We start from the raw sequence: 16,084 nt of genomic DNA, 5'->3' as shown, positions 1-16,084 counted from the left end.
CTGTTGTCAATAGAGCATAATGATTAAGGAGACTGAATGACCTTTCCATTTTGATCATAACCCTCCACTGCTTCAAATTCTTCAATGATTCCTTATACGTTTCAAAATAAAGTCCAAATTCCTTAGCTCTGAGCCCAAGACCCTCCTTGATCTGGCTTCTCTGGGCTCACCTTCCACCACGATGGTGCGTATACCTCCCTTCGGCCATGCCCAGCCACCTGCGGTCCCTGAACACATTTTGTCCTTTTCTTCCCTCTGCCTTTCCTCCTTCCCGGAAGACTGGCTGCCTGTTCTCTACCCAATTCCCTTCCTGTGTTAAAAAGCCACCTCCTCCAAGAAGCTTCTCTGACCTTCCCAGGTTGACGGGACTGCCCCCTCCTTGGCACCTCTGCTGCTCTCTCTGCTAAGACTGTCTGCATGTCTTTCTCCCCAAGTGACTGCATACTTCTTGCGGGCAGGGACCCAGGACCAAGACTTATTATTCATGTTAGCACTCCCTGTGTTTACATGGTCGGTCCCTGTGTCTACACTGACATCTCCCTCACGTTTTCTGCATCCCAGTTTTCTCTCTTGAGCTTTAGCCCTTTTATCTACCTGGTTACTAGATAAGCTCATGCCATCGGCCTAGAGCAGTGGTTCTGGGGCCACAGGTGTGCCTCAGATTCACCCAGAGCCGTTTCCTACTGCCTGCGAGAGACGGTTGTGTGCATCTCTTCCCAACTCCGTGTTGGCTGATGTCAGATTGGTAGCTCGAAATCGGCCATGGTGGGATTATTACACCACCAGAATTGGCAAATACTAAAATCAGGACTCTCCTCTCCCCACCCAATGGTCAGTTGTTAAACATTTACCAGTATACCACTACCTTGAGGGCTAGAGGATTTGTGAAAACCTAGATTGCTGGGCCCACCCACAGAGTTCCTGATTCAGAAGTTCCGTGGTAGAGCCTGAGAATGTGCATTTCTAACAAGCTCCCAGCGATGCTGAGGCTGCTGGTCTGCGGACCACCGTTTGGGAACCAGAAACCTACAGGCACCTTAAATTGTATCCAAAATTAAAGGCATCATCTTTCCCCCAAACCCACTCCTCCTCCTGCACTTCATGTTGCGGGGAATGGCAGCACCATCCACCGCTTCCTAAGCCAGAAACCTGGGGATCAGCGTGAAGACTTCATCTCCCTCAGCCTCTGTGGCTAAGTGATCGCTGGGTCCTGGCAACTCTGCTTCATCAGCTCTCCTCTGATCCCTCATCTTCTGCTCATCCCCAGGACGTGGGTGTCTAATTTGTGCTCCATCTCTTATCCATTCCCACACCAGCCTCCCAGGTGGGCACCCAGTTTTCATCCTCACCCACTCTGGTCCATTCTCCACATCACTGCCAGCGTGGTCTTTGTGAGACATCAATCCCATCAGATTATTCCCAGTGGGAAAGGTGTCAATGGCTCTGCGTTCATTGTCCTCAGGAGTGCTTCTGTCTGGGGTTCCCATCCCTCCCTTGTCCTTCAGCACTCAGCTTAACTCCACCCTCCCCCCCACCCCAACAGTGTTCCTTACGCTTCCGCCACCCAGGCTGGGCTGGTGTCTCTCCTCGGGGCTCCTCCCACCCTCTCTGGCCCCGTCACAATGCTCCTTGCCCCACAGTGTCCTGATTGCCTCTTTACCTGCCTGCCTCATCCATGTCACTGTAAACTCAGGAGGGAGGAACTGAGTTTGTTCCTTTAAATCTCTTTTCCTCTGTGCTTTCCACTGTGTCTGGCACACAGCATGCCCTTGTCTTGGTTTGGGTTGCCCCCGAAAAAGACCCTAAGAATTCAAGTGCGGGTCATTTATTTGGCAGGTGATCTGAGGACTCAGCGGCAGGGAAGGGAGAGTAGGACAGAGGGTGGAGAAGGCCAGTGAAGGCTGTCCCATCAGGCCAGTTGCCCCTGAGGGCCACCGCTGGAGGCTCTGGGGGAAAATGCACAACAGACCTCAGAGTGATCCTGCTCCAGGGTGTATCTATCCACTGACACCCCATCAGTCAAGCATTAACTCTCCAACATTGCCTGCCTGTACAGGGCCAAGTGTGCTCCCACAGCCGGAACAAAGGCCCTGCAGAGTCCCAGTGAGCAAGGCTAGCAGACTTGGGCATGCAGAAGTGGGTGCTGAGGGAGGACCGGCAGGTGCTGACAGCCCTGGCACAGTACTCACTGTTTGATAAGTGGATGTGAAGGAAGGAGCATTCTGGGCAGAGGTCACAGCATATTCAAAGGCACTGAGGCCTGAAGGAACGTGATGTGGTGGGACCTGCAGCTGGCCCTCAGAACACCTCCAAGTACTCTTTTAGCCAAAAAACCCCAGGGCTTTATACTGTTTCACACTCAATGTCATCTGGAGCCCTAAACCCCAAATGCCATCTGGCCTTGAGGAGAAATCTTTATTTCTCAAGAAGGAGGTGAGGGGTAATTGGATAAAGGTGATCAAAAGGTACAAACTTCCAGTTATAAGATAAATAAGTCCCGGAGATGTAATGTACATGATGACCGTAGTGAACGCTGATCTCTGATATATTTGAAACTTGTCAAGAGAGTAGATCCTAAGAGTTCGCATCACAGAAAAAAACCATTTTTTTCTTTTTTTTGTATCTATATGAGATGATGGATATTAACTAAACTTATCATGGTAATCACTTCACAACATATGTAAGTCAAGTCATTATTCTGTACACTTTAAACCTGTACAGTGCTATGTGTCAATTATATCTCAGTAAAACTGGAAGGAAGAAAAGGAGGTGAGGAGAGGCCCTCTTCAGGGGACCGATGCTTTGGGGCCTTCTGAATGGGCCTTCTCCAGAGGTGAGTTCCATCTCAGACTCTGTCTGGTGTCTGGGTGTTGGTACACTAGGTGGGGCTCATTGTCTGGGGTAACACTCTCCCATGGGACTTTCTGAGGATGGAATGTTTCATCTGTGCTGTCCTACGGTAGCCCCGTGTGGCTGTTGAGCACTTGTGGCTAGTGCAACCGAGGGACTGAATTTTTTATTTTATCCCATTTTAATGAATTTAAATGTAAATGTCAAAAGGCAGATTGGTTAGTGGCTACCATACTAGACGGTGCAGGTCTGGGGCCTCCCTCCGCCTCTCCATCCTCTGCAGCCAGAGACTGTGACCCTTGATTGTGAGCATCCTTGTGCCTGGAATGCCATGCGGTCCTTTGCTTAGTGGCTGAGTTTGGTCCTCAGATGCTCAGCCTTGTGTCCAGCTGCCACCTGCAGGATTTGGAGAGCAATGGGCAGAAGTTGGTCCAGTCTCTTATTCCCGGGCCCCTGATCCTCACTAGCTTCAGCTTGGGGCACCTGGCTGTAGAGAAAACAACTCTGGACACATTCTCAAAACTCTTGGAGAAGCCCCGGGCTCCCATCTGCCATTTTTATGAAGTTACCACGTGCTGAGTCTGGCTGGGCCTTACTTTTATCAGGGATCTTGGCTTGTTTTCAAATCATAAAAGGTACCTCCCCAAGGAGCTAGGCATTTTCAGAGAAGCTGGGCTTTCTGCGATAGGTCTCTGCAGAGATTTTGGGGTTGGAGGGCATGGTCTAACTCTGGAGGAGGTGAACTCTAGACAAAATGGGAGTCTGCTCTGAAGCCAGTGTGTTTGAATGCTGTTTTCTACTTCAGCCCTTATGAAGGATATAATTCATGTCTATCTGTAGCAATCCTTCTCACACAGGGGTTCATGTCCCCCAGGGGAAGGTTCCAGATTTCTTGGGGGAAAGGTCACATGTAGCATAGAATCAGCTTATTAAATATCACTATTAAAATAATGATATTTTAAAATATCACACTAACTCAAAATCAAGAAGAGAAATTACTAGGTGCCAGCAATGGAGTGGACCTGGTGCTGCACAGCCCACAGGGCCTGAGAATTACCGCGGGCCTGAGCAACTGTGGTCTTACACCCACATAGGGACAGGAATTAGGCCTCATGGACAACTGAGAGGTGGAACTGGGCTCTGTGTAAGGCCGGCAGCCAGGGACAAGACCCAGGCCAGAAAGTGCCTGTCCACCAGGTAAATATATTCGGACCCTGAGCCTCCTACCTGTGGGAAGGTAGGCCCCTAATTCACACTCTCCAGACAAAGTGGGAACCCAGCCTCAGGAACTAACATAAAAATGTGTTTGACCTTGTAGGGATTCCAGCAGAGACCACCTCAAAAACTGCCCCACGGAGAGGCATCCTCAACTCCAGGGGCTTGTGGGATTGCCTTGGATCTTAACTCCTGCTGAATAAGAACAAAAAATACAAAATACATGAGGAAGTCCAGCACCACTCACTCATTCATTCATTCATCCATTCATTCATTCAACAGTTTTCTCTGGACACCCGCTGTGTACCTGGGGCTATAGATGCATACAAAACAGATACAAATCTTGCATGGTTAGAACTTAGGTTCTGGCTGGGAGTGACAGAAAATAAAGAACACACATAGTAGATGCAATAATGATGAGTTGTGGAGACAAGTAAAGCAGGAAAGGGGGATAAAATATTGTGATCAGGGAAGCCTCGCAGTGAAGGTGGTGAGGAGGTGAGCCAAGTGCTTATTTGGGGGATGGGTATTTCAGATAATGGGAACAGCAAGTGCAGATGTCCTGAGGCAGAAGCAGGCTGGAAGTTTCCAAACACAGTAGGAGGCCAGTGGGGCTGAAGAGGAGTAAGCAAGAGGGAGAATAAGAGGAGATGAAGCCAGAGAGGTGAGCTGGATTGTGTAGTTTGCTTGTTTTTGTAGGGCTTTATAAAGCCTTGAAAGTCACTGGTTTTAAGCAGGGGAATGACATGATCTGACTTATGTTTTCACAAGTCAAGATTACTCTAGGATTTTTTTTTGACCTGAGTAATTGGAAGGAGGAGGGAGTTGCTATTAACGCAGATGGGAAGACCAAAGTTAAACAAGAATTTTGGGGGTGGATAAGGAATTTAGTCTTGTACAGACCACGTTAAGATCGAGTAGACAGTTGGATAAATGAGTTTAGGATTAACAGAGGATATCTATGCTGGAGATGTCACAAGTATTTGAACCATGTCACTGGATGAGATCACTAAGGACATGAGAGAATATAGACAAGAGATTTAAAGACTGAGAACTGGGGAATTCCAAGGTTATGGGGTCAGACAGTCCACATGCCCAACGAACAGAAGAATTCATTCCTGATGAAGAAGAAATAATAGAGTAATTTGAAAAGTAAGAATGCTGAAAATGTTCAAGTAGTTAAAGAAAGACTAGCATCACAAAACCAGGAGAAGTTATGAAACAAAAGCAGCAGATAGATATAATGAAAAAAACCACATAGAGATCCTACAAGTGAAAAATATCATTATTGAAATAAAACTCTCAGTGACTAGGTTAAACAGTAGACTAGACACAGCTGAAGAGAGAGTTAATGAATTGGAAGATAGATGGGAAGGAATCCACTAATGTGAAAAACAGAAGATAAAAATTCCCGCAGGTATTTTTATTAGATTTTCTCATGGGGCAAGCTCCTCCCCTTCCAGACTAAGAATCACTGTGTCAGGCAGCCAAGCTTTTGAATCAGGGTTCAGAAATGGAACAAAACTCTTAACAGAAAGAAAAAGGTAATTTATTCCTAGAAGTGGCAAAAGACTTGGTGGCAGGATTGAAGACCTCTGGTAATACAGAGAGCTAATATTGTTTGCATGGTGTGTGCCTGTCCCTGTTCAAAGTGTTTTACACAGATCAGGAGCAATGGGTTGCTCAGGGGTGGCGCTGAGAGGCCAGGCTGTACCTCTGTTGGTCAGGTGAGAACGGCTTCTCCACACATCCTCTGGAGTTTTCTCTGATTTAGTCATCCTTCTCCCTTTCAATAGCTGCCTATTTCCAGTCTCTTCTCCCTGATGTTGCTGTGGCTCCTCTAGGGTATTGCTGGATCTGTTTGCCATTAATGCAATAGTTCAGTAACTATTTTTTTAATCAAGCAACCTTTTTTTCCAGGCCCATATGTTGTAAGGGCAGGGGATATAGACATTTATGAGACATGGGGCTAAGCATCTGATTGGAGACAAGATACAGAGTCAGCTCGTTTCCATGCAGTGTGATGAGTGTCACCACAGGGGTCATCACAGGTGCTGGAGGAGCATGGCATCCTGTGACACGTGAACAATGCCTCCGAAAACCAGTGGAGTTTGTGAAAAAAAGGGGAAGAGTGGGAGAAGCTAGCATTCAGGTAGTGGGAACAGCATGATCCCAGGCATGGAAATGTGGAAATTTGATGCATGTGGGAAACACTAAATTGTAGCTTCAAGTGCAAGTGGAGGAGTGGCTCTCCATTTCCCTCAGGACAAGCCCAAACCCCTTAGCTCTGCTTATGATGTCTTCCATGATCTGGCCCCAGCCTCATCTCTCCCCACCTCCTCCAGCCACACTCTGTTCTCCCACCATAAAGAATTACCTGCAGTGGCCAGCACGGTCCCTGGCACACAGGAAGTATTCAATACAAGTTTGTTGAATGAAAAATGAGTGGCAGAAGAAAAACATGGAAAGGCAGGCAAGGCTGAGCCATGGAGGGCTCTGGAGCGTCCAAAACCAGGTATGTGCACCTAGAAAATGCTACACCATCCCAGGGGACTCAGGTAGTGGATGCATCAGAAAACTCCCTTTCTGGGTCTTCAACATTCAGGCTTCTGCTGGAGTGGACTTTGTATCTTCTGATTCTCTCAGCTTTGTCTTGTCTCTTCAACTAGATAGTGACTCTGAGGGCGGAGACCACGTGTAATGTCTCACTCACAGTGCTGGATATCAATAGGTGCTGAATTAAATGTTTGTAGGTAGAGCTGGACTGGCCTGTTTGCATCTCCACAGAAGGGGAAAACATGGAAGTAGTTCTAGGGAGGGCACGTGTGACCAGTGGAATAACCACAAAAGCTGCAGTTAGAAGCCAGTCTCCCGGCTGCGGGCTCAGCCACTGCTTGGGAGACGACAGCAGGCACAGGTATCAGAGTGGAGTCTCTGGAGGCCCAGGAAAGGGGAGTGATCTGCACAAAGCTGGCCCCATCAGACTGGCCCCACCTTCTTCTCAACCAGCACTGCAGGGCCCTTGGGCAGTGAAGGGGAGACTCTTTCCTCTATGAACCTATTAGCCAGATTGAGAGCAGGGAACCTGAGGCAGAAGGATGGGTCTGTGTGTGTGTGTGTGTGTGTGTGTGTTTTTTTGCAAGTCACATTGCAGAGAAGCAAGATATTTTATTTCCCTTTGATTAGTTTCCTAAAAAATTGTGAGCTGTGGGTGGAAAGCCCTCAGAACTCCAAAAGCAGGAAGGAGAGGAAGGTGTCAATTGCATTGTTTGTCAATCATTCAGCATTTACTGAGTGTTTACTATAGACTAGGTACTGCATTCAGTGGTAGGAGACAGACACGTGACCTAGGAACACACGCGGGAGAGACAAGATCAACACACCTGAAAGCAAACAGGGAACAATTAAGAATGAAGCGCTTACTGGAAATAACTCATCCATGGAAGAAGTATCGTGGAGCAGTTAAGAGCACTCATTTGGTGCACTAATTTAGGCGAATCTGAGCTTGGTTTGAATCTGAACACCACATACTGTGTGGTTACGAACCGGTGACTTCACCTGTGAGGCTTGGTTCTCTCATCTGTAAAATAGAGAGAATATCTTCTACTTTATTTTGTCATGAGGATTAAAGGAGATCATGGCTGAATGTAGCACGGTGTTTGGGAGTGCTGGCTCTAGAACAGACTGCTTGAGCTCACACCTCGACCCATCACTTCCCAGCTGTGGTCTTGGGCAAGTTACTTAATCTCGGTCTCAGTTTTCCTGTTCTTAAAATCGGAGTAACTACAGTACTTACACTATTGGGTTGGCGTGAGGCTTAAATGAGTTTTATCTCGTGGAAAACTTGAATCCTGGAACATAGCAAGAACTTGAATCTACAACAAGAAAATGACTGCTGAATTATTTACACAAATGAAAATCTGTGTGCACGCAAAAACCTACATGTTTACTGCAGCATTATTCATAATTGCCAAAAGCTGGAAACATCCCAGTGTCCTCCAACAGGTGAACAAACGATGGAATACTACTCAGCAATGATTCATGCAACAACATGGATGAATCTCAAGTGCATTATGTTAAATGAAAGCAGTCAGGCTCAAAAGACTATATACTGGATAATTCCATTGATGTGACATTACAGAAAACTACAGGGAGCAAAGACCAGTGGTTGCCAATGGTTAAGGCTGGGATTTGACCCCAAAGGGGCAGCCTGAGGGAGTCTTTTGGGGGTGATGGAAGTTTCGTATCTTGATTGTTATGGTGGCTACATGACTCTATGCATTTGTCAAAACCCACAGAACCATACACCAAAGAGTGAATTTCATTGTATGTAAATGAAAGAAACCCAGACCAAAAAACAAGTGTTGAGTGTTTCAGAAAAAACTAGAGGTCAAATCGTGGAGAGGTGGGGAAGCAAGGAATACACTCAGACACACACGTTAACTTATAAGGATCCCTCTGGTGAATAAAGGTTCATTGTTTTCAGCAACAAATGAGCTTGTTCTCAAAATACATCTGATAAAACTGTTGGGAATTAGTTGGACTCTGGCTGCATAAAAGACAGAGTTCTCAAGTGTCTGATGGCTCACCTCTTTCTAAGAAATGCCATGGCCTGTGCTAGAACCAAATGCTCCAGTTCAGTGACCCAGTATGTGACACTGGTGTCTGGTCATGTTCTAGGAAAGTCCACAGAAATCCTGTCTTCAGCGGACTCCTGTCCCAAAGGGAATGCTCAATCTCATACTGGTATGACTGTCGCCAAGGTTCTCCTCGAGGCTTACTTGAGTGACCTTTAGGGTCGGTGCTCGCCTGAGGGGATGTGACGCTGTGGCTTGGATTAGCCTTCCTTTTCTGGGAAGGTCAGTTACACTGAACATCTGTTGATGGGTCGGGCATCTTTCTCGGTCAAGTACATCGTGTTGCTGAGTTCATCAACCATCAAACCTAGTGACGGATGGTTCCCCCCTCACCTTGCTGTGTGGTAAGAAAGATAAAGACAAGCTAGGACTTGAGAGCATCAGGTCCAGAGCGACAGCCAGGTTTCAGAGCTGTCCAAATTAGCCTGGTTCGAAAGAAAAACCACACTACAGACCTATTTTGCTCATAAACAACTTTTATTTTTGTTCTCAGTATGTGCCCTTGAAGATTCCAAAATGCCTGGAGTTGCTGATTCTCTTGGGACCAGAGGTAAAAGCATCGTACAAAAACACTCCACCTTGGCTCCCTCTCTCCTGAGGGGCTGAGGCCTCCGAGAGGGGGAGCTGACACTCACACCCTATTCCAAGATGGGTAACACAGCGAACAAAGATTTAGTAGAACATAGACTCAGTCTGTAGAGGGCTTCAAATATACATATTCTATATATATAAACCTGTTATATAGGACTGCAACTTATTGGTTTCCTTGTGATTTGGAATTAAAGTACAAATGATATAGATGTTGTACATTGCTGACTTCCCCTGCTCAGCCCCCCTCCCTCCCCAACATAAATAACATCACAAAGGAGCGGTGATCCTAAGAGTCGTTGTTGCTGTAAATATTTTGTTTTTAAAATCATGTTGCCCTTCCTCCCCTGCAAACTACCTGTGAGAGTTTGTAACATAGCAGCATGGACCGGACAAGACTGGGCACGGCATGGAGCTCGAATGGGGAGAGCGCAGAACACTGCTTCTCACTGATTGGCACCAGACGGGCTTTGCATTTCCACTGACAACAGAGGCTACGACAGGAAGCAGAGAATGTGCAGTGCGGTTTCGTCCTCCACCGAAGAGGAGGCGGCTGGCTGGACCACTGAGAAGAGCCCTAAAGGCATCGAGGTCTCGGAGACGGAGCTCAGCTCCGGGAACGTCTTGGCTCAGTATTTACACGATATCTTTAAGCTGCATTTTCCTTTTAAGAAATTTGTGTTTCTGAGGTTGGCTGGGGGAAAGAAGGAACTTAAAAACGGAAACAAACCAGTTCCCACAAATGGCAAAGTCCTGGGATGAGTCTACTCAGTTATTTCACACACATCATTAAAAGTAGATACTGACAATGATTGGGTTCTTTTCTTATTCTTTTTTTTAAGAGCATGAGAAAAGAGAGAGGGTGAAAGGAGAGCGCTAAGGAGCACGCCGTCCCTTCTTCAGCATCAGGTGACACTGGATGGTCTGGATTCGGTTCTTGGCCGGGACGAACTCGGGCTGCAGCTTCAGGGTTGATTCATACCACACTAGCGCTTTTTCAAACTCTTCCTGTGAGGGGCAAAGCGACAAATGTGAGAGGGAGCCTGCCAGCAGACTAAATAGATCCTGGGACTTTTTTCTCGAAAAGCACCTCTGTGCTACTGACCAATCTTGCAGTATTTTCTCAATGGATCTAAATCTCTGAGGAAAACTCTGAGGTCTGGAGGGAAACTACTTCCAGCCCCATGGAGCATCATCACAACGAAACTATGGCAGAGCCCAAGAGCCAGAGGGAAAGGGGACGTCACTAGAAAGGTCTGACCCAACAACAGGATGGTGGTAATGATGGTGGTAAGGAACGATCTAAGATTACTGAGGACCTGCTGGGTGCCAGGCCCTGTGCTAGGTGCTTTATGAAACCCTTCCAGTTAATCCTCACAGAAACCTCTAGAATCTTGCCTGGCAAATACTCATGATGCATTTGCCTGAATTTTATACTGTGGCCAGAAAGATGGAAGTCAAGTTAGGTATCTCAATTAGACTTGTGAATTTTGAAAGTTTTTTTTTTTTTTTTTTTGCTGAGGAAGATTAGCCCTGAGCTGCCATCTGTGCCATCTTGCTCTATTTTGTATGTGGGATGCTGCCACAGCATGGCTTGATAAGGGGTGTGTAGGTCTGTGCCCAGGATCTGAACCCATGAACCCCAGGCCACCTAAGCAGAAAGTGTGAACGTATAACCATTATGCCATGGGGCCAGCCGCCTGAAATAGTTTTTTATTCTCTCTAACATTTAAAAATATGAACGTGTTTTGGAAATGACCACTGCCATATTGAAGATGGTAGTCTTTTACTTAGACTAATACTCTCAAAGAAGAGCCCAAACCAACTGGTTAGAGGACTCCTTCCAGCTAAATGACTGGCAGAATTCCCATTCATAGTAGCAAATTTCACATTTACTGTGGATGAAAATAGATTCTCCAATTTTAAGAAGCAGAGAGGGAATGTGCACATTCAGCAATACTGAACCGGCCAAATCACACTTCCTGCCTTTGAAGTCAAGGATGACACATGAAAGTGAAAGCTTGAAGCTGCTCATTCTATTAACCTTTATTGAGAGCACCTGGGGAACAGCCCCCTGGGGACACAGAGCTTTGTGTGAAAGTGGATGGCATGATTCTCATGTTAAATTCGGCTATGACAGCTTCTGGGAGACCCCTGGGATTGTAACTTCCGAAATCAGTCCGTGTTTCTGAATGGAACGAGGGCTCTGGAGGACAGCTTTGCCATTTTCTATGTAAACGGTGTCCCATGACACTATGGCACCCATCATTCATATAACATTTGGTGACTGCCTACTATGTGCCAAACACTGTGAAGTGCTGGAATGGGGAGATGAAGAGGGGTCTTTTCCCTAAGAAGTTCCTAGTGTAGGGGGAAAGACAAAAACTTAAAAATTATAAAACAAGGTGAAAATATGGCAGAGAAGTATGCACAGGGCACCATGAGCGCAATGACAGGCACAGCCCGACCTGGAAGTCCGACAGCACAGGTGCGCATACGCCCACGTGGGGTGCTAACCGAGGTGTTCTGGCACAGGTGAAGTCTCCAGAAAACTGTGGGTAAAACGGACTCCACTATCAGCATTACACTGAGGGTGAGAAACTACATAGCTGCAAATACTTAGATGACTCATGTACTACTTTTAAACACTCACAAACCCCCATCCATAAAATATTGGAGCTAGCAATTTGAGACATGAAATTTACAGGAAGCTGGAGGACATGGACATAGGCAAAGAAGTTCTGAAACCCAAGATGTGCCACTGCGAGAAGTGGCAGTGCCCTTTGCTCCGCCCGCACCACCAGCTCACCATCGCCACATAGACGTTGCCCAGCGTGAAGTGGTTCACGGCAAAGTGTGGTGCGATCTCCACAGCCATGGTGGCGACGATGACGGCGTCGTTCCAGAGCTTGGCGTTGTGCAAGATGTTGGCCAGGCTGATCAGGGGCACGTCCTGGGAGAGGAAGCGGAAGGGTGAGAAGGGAAGGATACGGGTCTGGAAGTTTTCGCTCTTGGTTGGTGTGATCATGAGCAATGCACTTGGTGTTTCCTGGTAAATGACGGAGAGAAACTCAAGTGCTAGGCTGCTGTTTGCCGCAGGTCTGTGCTAGATCGGGAGCTTGCATCAGAATATAAAGCAATGCGTTACTACCTTCAGAAAGTAACTTTCCTTGAGAAAGTCTTGCCTCGAAAACAAAACAGAACAAAAATGTCCATCGAGTGAACAACGGGCTGAGGGCGGTTGTTGGCTTACGCTCTGGGGCCAGTGCCGTCTCACTGTGGATTGGTAATGAATAGTTTGTGGACTGACACCTCCGCAGACCACACCTTGAGTCATCTTGTCATAGAGCCATGGTACTTTCTGCAGGGGCCACTGCACCATCTGAAGCAGAGGCTGGCAGACTCTGGCCCACAGACCACATCCAGCCTGTGGCCTGTGTCTCTAATGTTTCATTGGAACACAACATTCTAATTCCTTTATGTGTTTCTGTGGCTGCTTTCATGCTACCATGGCAGAACTGAGGGGTTGCAACACAGGCTGCCTGGGCTGCCTACATCTCGCACTATCAGGCCCTTTAAGAAAAAGTTCCCTGACTCCTGATCCAGAGTCTTGGCCCTTCCCTGTTGCCTAGGATAGAGCCCAGGATGGGTTGAACAGGCAGCAACATTATCATCATCACAAATATTTATTCCTTTTAAATGTTCCCTGAGCGACTGCTGCCTGTATCACATTGTACTGGGTTCTACAAGAGATAGAGAAGAAACAGAAAAAGGACCCATCTTTGTCCTAACTGGACAGGCATGCCATTATACGAGGTCGCAGAGGTGCACTAACTTGCCTAAGGTCACCAAGCTAGCAAGAGGCAGAGCTGCCTTCAGCACTCAGCCCTGCTTGACGGAGAAGCCTGCGCTCCTCCGCCACCCACACACCATCCTTGCAAACAGAGAAGACACAAGCCCTGTCTGGAGGAAGTGTGAGATCTGGAGATTCACGCAGAACTCAGCACGTGTGGATACAGATGTCTGTTAAAGAGTTGTACATTCTCAGTTGTCACAGAGTAACTGGCTTTTTTGAAAAGATTGATGTCACACAGGGTTAGCTGGGTGTTTTCGTGCTTGTGGAAAAGGTGAAGTCAGACAAAGACCAGGAACTGACTGGTGTACGTGAAGAAATGGAAATCTGCTTCTGTTGCTGTGTTGGGAAGCAAGCTCAAGTCAGGAGTGTAAGCAAACCAGTGGTAGAGGCCTCCGGACCCCTGGGGACAGGCCAGACCCAGAAGGACTTCTGGGGTGGCGCCTGCCTAGGCCGGTGCATCTGCTGTACGCTGGGTGGCTCTGCACACAGCAGGAGGGGTATCAAATGATGTAACGTCTTATGGTGATGCAGAAGCCCTTCCCCACGTTCTGGCTTGCCGAGGGAGGGGAGGCCCGACAGTGGGCATAACTTCCCGGCTTCTGGTGGCAGAAGCAGGTCAGAGGTTCTTCCGCCCGCTCCTAGCCTTTTGCCACTTTCTTACCGGCTGAGCATGAGAAGGGCTACTTGAAACCTCAGAATAAACCATGGGGTAGTGGAAAGCACCAAGGGACAGAAATTTCCACCTGTGGAGTCCCACTCACCTTCATTTGGTGGGGAGCATAGTGGAGGGCCTGGCGCAGGCAGTCAATTGCCTTCTTCCCCTGGCCTTTCACTCTCCAGTAGAGGGCTGCCATGCTGGAAAGGACCCAGGACGTCTGGTTCTACAAAGGAATGGTCAGCAAAGGCTGATGTCTCTTAAATGACATACTGATTTATTACCAAGATTAAGAACAGTAACATGACTTCACGACCATTTAAACGAGTATTTACTAGGTGCCGGTACTCTGTCACACATCTTATGTTCATCCTCTCACTAATCCTAATAATCTTATGAGCTTGATTCTACTCTTACAGCTGGACATCACTTAACAACAGGGATACTTTGTGAGAAATGCGTTAGGCGATTTCATCATCGCGCAAGTATCCTAAGAGTGCACTTACACAAACCGAGATGTTACAGCCTACTGCACATCGAGGCTGTATGGTGCTAATTTTATGGGATTATCATCGTACATGTGGTCCATTGATGATGGAAACGCTATGATGCAGTGCATGACTGTACAGCCTTTTTATAGATGAGAAAACTCTGATTCAGAGAGCGTAAGTATCTGGTCCAAATCCACTCAACTACTAAGCAGAACTATATTTCATGTCCATGTTCTTTCTTTCTTTTTTTTTTAAGATTGGCACCTGAGCTAACAACTGTTAACAATCTTTTTTTTTGTTTCTACTTTTTCTCCCCAAATCCCCCGAGTACATAGTTGTATATTTTAGTTCCCTCTAGTTGTGGCATGTGGGATGCCGCCTCAGCATGGCCTGACGAGTGGTGCCACATCCGCAACCAGGATCTGAACCAGCGAAACCCTGGGCCACCGAAGTGTAGCGAACAAACTTAACCACTCGGCCCCGTGGCCCCTCCGTGTTCTTTCTTCTTTAAATTTACTTAACTGTTTGAACAGGTCACTCTTTCAAAAACCAGAAATTATACAGAGTTATGCAGTGAAAAGTCCCCCTCCCAACCTTGTCTCTACTGTATATATAAGTAAACACTATTTTTAGTTTCTTACTTAACCTTCTAGGATTTCTTTATGCTTTGTACAAGCAAATATGAATACAGACGTACACTCCCACTCTTTTGTTAAATGAAGTGACTCAAGATTCATCTGCACTTTGCATTTTTCACTAAACAACATGCCTTGGAGATCTTTCTACGTCAGTGTATGGAAAGCCTCCTCATTCTTTTGTTATCAGCTGCATAATATTCCATCGTATGGCTGTACCATTATTTATTTAACTAGATCCTTATTAATGAATATTCCTCTCTCCCCCAATATTTTACTATTACAAACAATGCCGCAAAAATAATCTTGTCAAGGTGTAATTTTCCAATTGTGCAAGTGCATTTGTAGGATACACTTCCAGATGTGGACATGCTATGTTAAGGGGAACACACTTGTCATTTTGATAGATATCACCACATTGATCTTCATAGGACTGTCACAATTTACGTCCCACCAGAAATATATGAGCGTCTCCATTTTCTAATAGCCTCACTACAGAGTCTGTTATTAGGCTCTTGGGTCTTTGATAGTGAAAATATGGTTTAAGCTGCATGTCCCTTCTTATGAGTGGAGCTGATCATCCCTTCATGTTTGACAGCCTTTTATATTTCTTTTCTTTGGAGTATCTATTCTTATATTTTGTTAATTTTTCTGTGAGGTCTTTATCTTATCTATTTGAAAAAGCTCTTTATCTGTTAGGGAGATTAGTCCTTGCGTGTGCTATGAGTGACAGACGCCTTCCCTCAGTTTCTGAAGTCTGCCGTCGGACGGACAGTGCTCGTGTGATAGAGAAGGTTCTGAACTCTACATAGCTCAGTCTATCAGTCCATCTCTGATGGCTTCTGGATTTTCAGTTGTAGTTAGGAAAGTCTTGCTTACTTCAAAGTTATCAAAAACATCTTACCACGTTTTTTTCCCAGAACTTTTACAGTTTTCATTTCTCACATTTAAATCTTTGATCCATTTGAAATTTAACTTGGTGTAAGGTAAAAGATATGGCTCAAATTTTATTTTTTCCCAGATGGCCTCTAAGTTGTCCCAAGTAATATTTAATGAATATTCATTTCTCCCTCCAGTGAGATACTAACTTTACCATATAAAAAAATTCCAGTACTTAATTCAGGTCTAATTTTGGATTAATTCAGGTCTAATTTTGG

General features: G+C 46.2%; 1 protein-coding gene across 1 annotated transcript in view; it reads right to left on the bottom strand.

Annotated features, from left to right (window-relative positions):
- Nucleotides 1-9,160: 9,160 nt before the first annotated feature.
- TTC17 (tetratricopeptide repeat domain 17) overlaps nt 9,161-16,084 on the bottom strand; it is a 108,355-nt gene continuing 101,431 nt past the window's right edge. The window contains exons 23-25 of the mRNA XM_046643753.1: nt 13,908-14,027; nt 12,100-12,243; nt 9,161-10,298 (exon numbers count right to left, since the gene is read on the bottom strand). Of these exons, the coding sequence (XP_046499709.1) occupies nt 10,167-10,298; nt 12,100-12,243; nt 13,908-14,027 (396 nt within the window). The 3' untranslated portion in view covers nt 9,161-10,166. The remainder of the gene's footprint in view (nt 10,299-12,099; nt 12,244-13,907; nt 14,028-16,084) is intronic.

This window comes from Equus quagga, chromosome 17, assembly GCF_021613505.1.
Source record: "Equus quagga isolate Etosha38 chromosome 17, UCLA_HA_Equagga_1.0, whole genome shotgun sequence".
NCBI classification, from domain to species: Eukaryota; Metazoa; Chordata; class Mammalia; order Perissodactyla; family Equidae; genus Equus; species Equus quagga.
The sequence above is the reverse complement of the archived record's forward strand: the minus strand, read 5'-3'. Positions and strand labels throughout refer to the sequence as shown.